The 10,297-nt window shown below is 48.0% G+C and overlaps 1 protein-coding gene across 1 annotated transcript; it reads right to left on the reverse strand.

Moving 5' to 3' along the window:
* Positions 1–2,065: 2,065 nt before the first annotated feature.
* Positions 2,066–7,008, reverse strand: marcksa (myristoylated alanine-rich protein kinase C substrate a). Its single transcript, XM_061747069.1, has 2 exons — positions 6,612–7,008; positions 2,066–3,221 (listed from the first exon to the last, which is right to left on the reverse strand). Exons 1-2 carry the CDS (start codon positions 6,705–6,707, stop codon positions 2,412–2,414), a joined length of 906 nt encoding a protein of 301 aa, XP_061603053.1. The 5' UTR covers positions 6,708–7,008; the 3' UTR covers positions 2,066–2,411.
* Between the last annotated feature and the right edge of the window lie 3,289 nt (positions 7,009–10,297).

The raw sequence follows: 10,297 nt of genomic DNA on the forward strand, positions 1-10,297 counted from the left end.
ATAACAGGGTAGGTGGTCATGTTTTTATGTGTTGGGTGTTTTTTATACATCGTGTTTGATTGTTTGTTTCACTGTGACTGTATTGACTCTGTGCTGCCTCTTGCCCAGATCGTCATTGGGAATGAGAAACTTTTCTCAAGTGACTTACCTGGTTAAATAAAGGTTAAAAAAACAAAAACAAAGGTGGAGGTGGAAGGACGCGTTAGTAGATAGAAACTGCGCCCGCGGGTCATTGATGGGACGGGTGAGCTGTCCAGGTGTAGGAGCTGAGACGCTTCCCTTATCCACAGTACTGGAGTTGTAAAAAAGAATCAGGGGGGATGGTGGATTGTATCATATGGGGACAGATAATTTGTGCTGATTACAAATAATATAATATATTACAAATAATAGCAGTGACCAAAACAGCTGCAGAAATACTGCAGGAATGACATAGCAGCAGTTAAATGCAGCCTTCTGTAAGCTTTAAATATCCACTGGGCTTACATCAAATACATCAAAACACAACAATAAAAAACACTTTTCTGAACTTATCAATATGACTCTGTCCTTCACAGGATAAGTAACATGGATCACTGCAAAAACTCACAATCTTAACAAGAATATTTGTCTTATTTCTAGTTAAAATGTCTCATTTTAGTAAAAAAATCTCATTACACTTAAAACAAGACTCATCACTGGAAAAAACAACAATTTTCAAATGTTTCAAGTAGATTTTCACTTGACATAAGTAGAAAAATCTGCCAGTGGAACAAGATTTTTTTGCCTGTAAGAAGATAAATCTTGTTCCACTGGCAGATTTTCCTACTTATTTCAAATGAAAATTGTCAAATAAGTTATTTGTCTGGTGTTATTTTTCTGGTGATGACTCTAAATGTTGAAATAGCAGTAAAACCACATTCATTGATGAAATGACATAAGAGATGGAAAGGAGGGATGGCAGTTTTACAGGGGGGATGATTTGGACCGTTTTTATTTCAGGGGGGGATGATTTGGACCGTTTTTATTTCAGGGGGGATGATTTGGACCGTTTTTATTTCAGGGGGGGATGATTTGGACCGTTTTTATTTCAGGGGGGGATGATTTGGACCGTTTTTATTTCAGGGGGGGATGATTTGGACCGTTTTTATTTCAGGGGGGGATGATTTGGACCGTTTTTATTTCAGGGGGGGATGATTTGGACCGTTTTTATTTCAGGGGGGGATGATTTGGACCGTTTTTATTTCAGGGGGGATGCCATCCCCCCTCATCCCCCCTCAACTCCAGTACTGGTTATCTGTCCGTGCCCCCGAGCCGCGTCTCCATGGAGACCAGCGGACATCCACACAAATGACAAAACAGATGCGGCCGCAGTTTTTCTTCACATTTATTTTTTTGCTTTTAGTGTGCTCACAGAAAATTCGAACACCTTAAGCAGAGAAGTTTAATAGCAATTGTTTCGTAAGCAAAGTTACATTCCATCTCTAAACGTCAAATTGATCCAAGCTTCTCCGGTATTTACAAAAAGACAGAGAGAGCAGAGATACGAGATGCTACACAAACATCGGATAGATTTTTGTTAAAATGGTCAAAAGACCACTAGAAAGAGAACTGGCAGCTGGAGTGAAAAGAGGAAAGAAATCAAAACATACCACAGTATAGAGACAGGTAACCATTCCATTTATCACAGCTTGGTTTCAGTTCAGGACTTGTGCAGGTCTCTGGCTCACCTGTGTCATTGTTGTTTTTGTATTTTTGTGTTTCGGTCATTTACAAAAATGAGCGGGTGAAAAAAAAACAAAAAAAAAACAGCTGCAACCTTTATGTGCTTCTTGAGATCAAGATTTTCCTTTTGTACAATAATCACAGTTAAAAACGCCCCGCCTATACATACTTACATTTTTTTATTAAGGTCATGAAAGCGACAATAAACAATAAAACTTATACAATCTGTATTCCTAGCGATGACTGGAGCAGCTAATGAGAGGTGAAGGCTCCTAAGAGATGATCCTAAAGACCCCGTAGTGTTGGAAACCTCTTGGGAATAGTCAGTGGCGTGTTTCCCATGCTCCCCAGCCCGCCCCCCCTCCTCCTCCTCCGCTCCACGGGCCGTCCGTACTACGTCTTGTAGAAAAATAAGAGGAAAAAAAAAAATAAAATAAAAAATAATAATACTGATGTAAAAATATATGGCAGGGTGTGAATGTATTAGAGCGGTTTTACATTTCGAAGCCACCCGCGTCCCGCCCGTTGGAATGCTAGTATCACTGGACTGAGATGGGTTTTGTATAAAGAAGGGGGAGGGGGCAAAAAAAAACAAAAAAAAGCTTTAAAATATCTCCGTTTGCAGAAAGTTCTCCAAACCGCTACCGTAGAAACAGGGAAATGTTCTTTGATTATCTGGTGTAACTTCCCTCCTGGGTGGGGGGGCCTCACTCCTCGGACGCGGCGGCGGCGGCGGAGGTTTCACCTGATCCTGCTTCCTGTGAGGGCTCCTGGGCTTTGGGCTCCTGGGCTTTGGGCTCCTGGGCTTTGGGCTCCTCTGCTTTGGGCTCCTCTGCTTTGGGCTCCTCGGCTTTGGGTTCCTCTGCGGCGACGGGCCCCGCTGGCTCCGCCGGCTCCTCTGCGGCGGCGGGAGCGGCAGCCTCCTCGGCAGGCTTCTCCTCCGCCGGCGCTGCCTCCTCTGGCTTGGCCTCCACCTCCTCCTTGGCTGGCTCAGCGGCAGGCGGCGCCGCTTCCTCCTCTGCAGGCTTGGGCTCCTCGCTGGCGGCGGCAGCGGGCTCCTCCGCGCCCTCGGCGGGCTGGGCCTCCTCTGTGGGGGCCTCTGCCTCCGCAGCCGGGGCCGCCGCTTCCTCGCTCTCTGCCCCGTCGCCCGTCTCCTTTTTGGTCTTCTTGAAGGAAAAGCCGCTGAGCTTGAACGACTTCTTGAAGGAGAACTTCTTCTTCTTCTTCTTGGGGGTCTCGTTGCTGGCGGACGGCGTCGCGCCCTCCTCCTCGGCCTTGGCTGCGCCGTTGCCCTCGCCCTCCGCAGGGGCTGGAGAAGCAGCGTTCTCTACGTTTTCCTCGCCGGCGGCGCCGGCATCCTTCTCAGCCGGGGCGGCCTCGGCCTTCTCCGCCTCCTCCTTGGGGGCCTCCTCCTTGGGGGCCTCCTCGGCTGCGGCGTTGCCGTTGACCTGCACCTCCTCTTTTCCGTTCTCGGCCGCAGGAGAGGCGTCCCCGTTCGCTTTGACGTGCCCGTTTTCCTTGAAAAAAAACAAAACACAGACCATCAGTGCTCATGTTCATTTATTTTTCCTTTGAACTCAGCGGGCAGTGTGACAGACACATGTTTTTATTTATACGTTAAAGGAGGAAAGCATTCCTGCTCATCTCAAAGACTATTTCACTACAAACTCTCAGGTCCAGACTGATGCAACCCGTCCAGCGTTAGATCTGCATCCAAAATGTGTTACAACCAGGGGTAAATATGCAATACGGTACAGGGGGGTCAACCTATGGAATAATATTCCCATTTAGCAAAAACATGCTTCTGTACAAGGTTTTAAAGGATGTCTGAAACACCACTTACTTTTTGTTTTGTGAATGGAACTGCTCTGGCATCAGTAATGGATGTGCTGACACATTTTATCGTCTTGTGTAATCTCCTTGAAGTTTGTGTTCATTTGGTTTGTTATTTATTATTGTTATTTATTTTTTGTTTGTTTCTTAATTATTAAATTGTACTCTTTATCGTTTTTCATATATCTGATCATTTTTCCTTTGTGTAAATTCTTTGTAATTTTAATTATTTCTATCATTTATAGATTTTTAACTACTCATTTGTATATTTTGTTTTTATAAGTATGATATTACATTTTATGTTAACTATAGGTGGAGGCACCTGATAAGCTCTTTGAGTTTTCGCCTCTTCCTGCACTTTAATTTGTAAAGTTGTTACTTATTTGTGTAATGTTTAACTGTGCAAATAAATAAAATCTAAAAAATAAATAAATAAAAAAAAGACCACCAGGGGGCAGCAGAGACCAACAAGTGGCCCCCACCCTCCATGTCCCCCCAGGACAGCCCCCCCTCCATGTCCCCCCAGGACAGCCCCCCCTCCATGTCCCCCCAGGACAGCCCCCCTCCATGTCCCCCCAGGACAGCCCCCCTCCATGTCCCCCCAGGACAGCCCCCCTCCATGTCCCCCCAGGACGGCCTCACTTTCAGCTTCTCCGAGCAAACATGGCGGGGTCGTACATGGCGGGGCCGTACATGGCGGGGTCGTACATGGCAGGGCCGTACATGGCAGGGCCGTACATGGCAGGGCTGTACATGGCAGGGCCGTACATGGCAGGGCTGTACATGGCAGGGCCGTACATGGCAGGGCTGTACATGGCAGGGCTGTACATGGCAGGGCTGTACATGGCAGGGCTGTACATGGCAGGGCCGTACATGGCAGGGCCGTACATGGCAGGGCTGTACATGGCCATGTACGACCCATGTACATGGCAGGGCTGTACATGGCAGGGCTGTACATGGCAGGGCCGTACATGGCAGGGCTGTACATGGCAGGGCCGTACATGGCAGGGCTGTACATGGCAGGGCTGTACATGGCAGGGCTGTACATGGCAGGGCTGTACATGGCAGGGCTGTACATGGCAGGGCCGTACATGGCAGGGCTGTACATGGCAGGGCTGTACATGGCAGGGCTGTACATGGCAGGGCTGTACATGGCAGGGCCGTACATGGCAGGGCTGTACATGGCAGGGCCTCCAGACATGTTTCCTAGGGGGGGCCAGATGGGGCCACTTAAATTTTTGGGGTGGAACCAAAACTAAAAGCCATCATTACAGGAGTTTATTATACTGTTGTAGTATACAGGCTCAGAAATACTTAAAGAAACGCCTACTGCTGTACTTAGGTTTATTGTGTTACATGTAATGTTACTAATGGTCTAATGTGCATGGACTAATAGTACTACTGTGAGTGAAGGCAGATCAGGACTCTGGCTGGCTGTGCGTTTGGCCCAAATGATTTGGGATGAAACGCAGAACTGACCGTAGAATCTGTGTGACCAGCAAGTGGAGTTTTTTTTTTTTTTATTGAGGCCAGTGGGGTGGCCAGCACATTTGTAGGGGCGGGGGCATGGCTACCCCTGGCCACCCCCTGGTGGCGCCACTGGTACATGGAAATGATAGCACGCCTTACACCGGACCAAACAGAGCAGAATGCACCCTCGTGTGCAGATCTTCCTCCCGGAGTTAAACTCTAATCACCAAACAGCCCACGCAAGAAGAACTTTGTGCCTGCATATACTATGTACACACACACACACACACACACACACACACACACACACACACACATATAACAAAGAAGTTTCAGGACCCTTGCCCCCTCCCGGATTTATTTTTTTAACTGTGCCATAAAGCATCCTCCTCTCCGCGGTCCCCTCCAGCAGCCTCACTGTCTATTCATTTATTTATTTATTTATTCATTACGGATCCCCATTAGTCCTCCTTTTAGTGAAGACTATTCTTCCCGGGATCCAACATTGCACACATAAAAAACAACCAAATACAATCCTTACAATTAAAACATAACTAAATCTAAACAAAAATGATCTGAGATGGAATGGAATTCAACCCTTTAAATTGTTGAAACCAGCCAGAACCAGACAACTAAAAATATTCCATTTTACACACTCAGAATTTCAGAATAAATCAACTAATTAAAACTGGACTTCAGGAGCGCGCTTCCACTATACAGTATTTCCCAAAACAAGTGGGACTAGTTATCGGCGGAGGGGGACGCGGGTCGTGTGGAACGCGCTTCGGCAGCAGCAGATCCCTCCGCGCCGCGGACAGACAGGTGCGTCCACTCTCTAGCAGAATCAACAGTTGCTCGGGAAGAGAGGGGAATCAGGGAATTAGGGAATCAGGGAATTAGGGCCAGGCAGGAGAAAAATTACAATCAGATTAGATTTTTAATTTCGACGTTATTCTTGAAATAGTATTTCAACATTATTCTCGACATTTCGACTTTTTTCTCGAAGTGCATAATGGAAAAAAAAAATCTTCCTCCTCTAAAATATTTTTATTTTTATTTTATTTATTTTAATTTCTTCCCTGGCCCTAACCCCCCCCCCCCCCCCCCCTTTCCGGGGGGGTTGTGCCGGAAAGTGATTGCCTGCCAGAATCTGATTTCTTCTGATTCCTGCCCGCGGGAGCGCGCACAGCAGCTAAAACGATAGCGCTAAAACGTCAGATTTTCAGATTATGCAGCTCAAGAATGAGATCAAGTCATATTTAGGCAGAAACAACTTTTCAGTAGCTGCATTTGGCCTTCAATCAATTTTTGGCAGGTGAAAATGCCTATTTTGTGTTTTAATGGTCCTTTAAAAGAGTTAAAAGCAATCCTGTGAGCTCTAGTGTTTACATTATGAAGCTCAAGAATGAGATCAAATCATATTTAGGTAGAAACAACCTTTCATTAACTGTATTTGGCCTTTTAAATCATTTTTTGGCAGGTAAAAAGACCCATTTTCAGGGGAGAAATCAGATTCTGGCAGGCAATCACTTTTTGGGACGACACCGGGTCCTCCCTGGAGGATGGAGGGATGGAGGATGGAGGGTGAGTGTAAAGAGCGTTACCTGGCCGTTGCTCTTGGCCGGGGAAGCCGCAGCCTCCCCAGGCTTCTCCACCGCCGTCTCCGCCTTCCCGGCGGTCTTAGACAACTGCGCTCCCATGATGGTTTCACTCCAACAAAAGAACCCCGAAAAAAAAAAGAAAAGAAAAAGGAGGCAAACAAAAGATCCACAAGCCTCTTTGTGTGTGAATGCGAGGCGCTCCGCGGCTCTTTGTTTCTGCACACACACTCACACACACAGGGAAAAATTAAAAAATTAAAAATAAATCACAGGTAAATCCCTTTCCCTGCAGACTCGGGACGGGGCTTGCAGAGTAAAAGGTTTTCCCGGCGAACAGACGTGATAAATCCCAGCTCGGCTCGGCAGCGGCAGCAGAAAGCGCGTCTGGACGTTAATAAGATGCGGGTCCAACGCCCAAAGTGCCGAGATGAATGGGGCTGTGCGAGGGGTGACGTCACGGCGCCCGCAGCCAGCCAATCAGCGCGCTCGCCTACGGCGGTGGGCGGGGCCTGCGGAAAAAGGCGTGAACAATAGGTTGTAGCGGTGCGTTCAGGGGACGTAGGAAAGACCTCGAAGTGAACGCTCTCGAACATGTAAACATAGTTTTTTAACCGCGTTGTGCAGGAAACTATTATGTATTCCACACTTTCACGATCGAAATGGCTCCAAAGTTCAGTTTAAATCAAACTATTTCGGTCACTTGAGTTGGAATATATTAACATGAACCCTGCAAAGACGTGTCATGTGTAGGCATGAGATTTAGCGTGGAGTACGTCATTTTTAAATACAGTAAGTGAAACGTATTTCTTTGGTAAAAATCGTCCCCTTTGTACTTAAAGCCACAATTCTGCTCTACCTGGAGGAAAACACGAGATTTGCTTGCGCGACCGCCGAGAAGCTGGAATCTCCGACATTTTTTGTGTCATTTTAATGCAGCACCAGAGATGTAAAATTACTTTTTGTTGTGGTCACAACTGTTGAGCTTTTTCCAGCCATACAGGACTGTCTCAGAAAATTAGAATATTGTGATAAAGTCCTTTATTTTCTGTAATGCAAAAATGTCATACATTCTGAATTCATTACAAATCAACTGAAATATTGCAAGCTTTTTATTATTTTAATATTTCTGATTATGGTTTACGGTTTTAAACTGTAAGCCATGATCAGCAATATTAAAATAATAAAAGGCTTGCAATATTTCAGTTGATTTGTAATGAATCCAGAATGTATGACATTTTTATTTTTTTAATTCCATTACAGAAAATCACAATATTCAAATTTTCTGAGACAGTCCTGTATATTTCACTAATGAGGCTTAATTTCATCATGAGGCTGAAAATAACAAATGTCAAGTTTACAATAATATATGAATGCAATCTCCTTGAGTCTATAACACAAATGTGGTATCATTTTAAATAGTGCGGGAGGAAGAAAAGTGAGAAAGACTTTAACTTCAGTGAAAGCTACGTAGAGCAGGGGTTTGGACAGGTGACGTCCAACACAGGGAGGCGTTTGGGCTGGTAAATGAAGGTTCCTTTGATTGTTCAAATGCAGTCAAACATGTTCAGTTTGCTGTCATGAGGAACGTGTGCTGATCTGTCGTGACCCGCTCAACAGCGGTCGGGCTGCAGGACCCGGGGGGCCACGCGGGAGCAGGAGCAGGAGCAGCAGCAGGAGCAGGAGCAGGGGGAGGAGCAGGAACAGGAGCAGGAGCAGGAGCAGGAGCAGCAGCAGCAGGAGCAGGAGCAGCAGCAGGAGCAGCAGCAGCAAGAGCAGGGGCAGGAGCAGGGGCAGGAGCAGGAGCAGGAGCAGGAGCAGGAGCAGCAGCAGCAGCAACAGGAGCAGGAGCAGGAGCAGCAGCAGGAGCAGCAGCAGCAAGAGCAGGGGCAGGAGCAGGAGCAGGAGCAGGTGCAGCAGCAGGAGCAGGGGCAGGAGCAGGAGCAGCAGCAGGAGCAGCCGCAGCAAGGGGCAGGAGCAGGGGTTGGAGCAGGAGCAGGGGCAGGAGCAGGAGCAGGAGCAGGAGCACGGGCAGGAGCAGGAGTAGGAGCAGGAGCAGGTGCAGGAGCAGGAGCAGCAGCAGGAGCAGCAGCAGGAGTAGGGGCAGGAGCAGGAGCAGTAGCAGGAGCAACAGCAGGAACAGGGGCAGGAGCAGCAGCAGCAGCAGCAGCAGCAGCAGCAGCAGCAGGAGCAGGAGCAGGAGCAGCAGCAGGAGCAGCAGCAGCAGCAGGAGCAGGGGCAGCAGCAGGAGCAGGGGCAGGAGCAGCAGCAGGGGCAGGAGCAGGAGGAGCAGGAGCAGGGGCAGGAGCAGGAGCAGGAGCAGCAGCAGCAGCAGGAGCAGGAGCAGGAGCAGGAACAGGAGCAGGAGCAGGAGCAGGGGCAGGAGCAGCAGCAGCAGCAGCAGCAGGAGCAGGAGCAGGAGCAGGAGTAGCAGCAGGAGCAGGAGCAGGAACGCCGCAGCATATTCATGTGTTTGAAAAAGGGCACGGGCCCCCGAGACCAGAACATCCTCTCAGGGGGGACGTGTGGAGCAGGAAGTGGTTCAGTCAGAGCCCAAAAACTTTACACAACCGAAGGCCACTTTTGCAGGGCCCCTTCCTGGTAATGGATCACGTCGATGGCCCAGAAAAACTAGCCCCGCTAATAGTCCAGGGGCCATCGTTAGTCCAGGGACCACCGTTAGTCCAGGGGCCACCATCAGTCCAGGGGCCACCGTTAGTCCAGGGACCACCGTTAGTCCAGGGGCCACCGTTAGTCCAGGGGCCACCGTTAGTCCAGGGACCACCGTTAGTCCAGGGGCCACCGTTAGTCCAGGGGCCACCGTTAGTCCAGGGGCCACCGTTAGTCCAGGGGCCACCGTTAGTCCAGGGGCCAGAGCCCAACATTTCACTTGTCAGTACCACTCAAGGTGACAAAACTTACTTATGATTTTTGAAAATATCCACGTCTATAGATGATATTCTGGTATGATAACCTTCCTGAGTGGCAGCTGGATCAGAGTTATCAGCTCATGAAGTTCAGAAAGTCACATTTCAGATGCTGCTGCATATCCTGGTTTAGACTCATGTTCAGGAAATCTGTCAATGTTTCACTATATTGTCTTTGGTATCATTTTAAAGGGGACCTTTTCAGCATTCATTCAAGCTAAGATGTGATACATTTCCTGAATCATTTAGGCGAAAATTGTGTAAAAATGTGTTGTTTATAGTTTAAAGGAGCCGTCTGTAAGAAATGGCCAAAACTGGTACTGCAGTCACTTTCAAAATATTGTTGAGCGGCGTGTACTCTCCCCCTCCTCCCCCCGACCAGAGGTTGCCAGGTAGGCTGCAGAATGCAGCAGGAACGTAGGCTGCCATGGCTGCGATAATTAGAGCCGAGCTGGCAACCCAGATGCCGAAACAATACTGACTTGGTGATTGGGAGATAGGTGGAGGGTGGAGCTTCAGAAACAATACTGACTTGGTGATTGGGAGATAGGTGGAGGGTGGAGCTTCAGAAACAATACTGACTTGGTGATTGGGAGATAGGTGGAGGGTGGAGCTTCAGAAACAATACTGACTTGGTGATTGGGAGATAGGTGGAGGGTGGAGCTTCAGAAACAATACTGACTTGGTGATTGGGAGATAGGTGGAGGGTGGAGCTTCAGAAACAATACTGACTTGGTGATTGGGAGATAGGTGGAGGGTGGAGCT

The sequence above is a fragment of the Cololabis saira genome, chromosome 18, assembly GCF_033807715.1.
Source record: "Cololabis saira isolate AMF1-May2022 chromosome 18, fColSai1.1, whole genome shotgun sequence".
Classification (NCBI taxonomy): domain Eukaryota; kingdom Metazoa; phylum Chordata; class Actinopteri; order Beloniformes; family Belonidae; genus Cololabis; species Cololabis saira.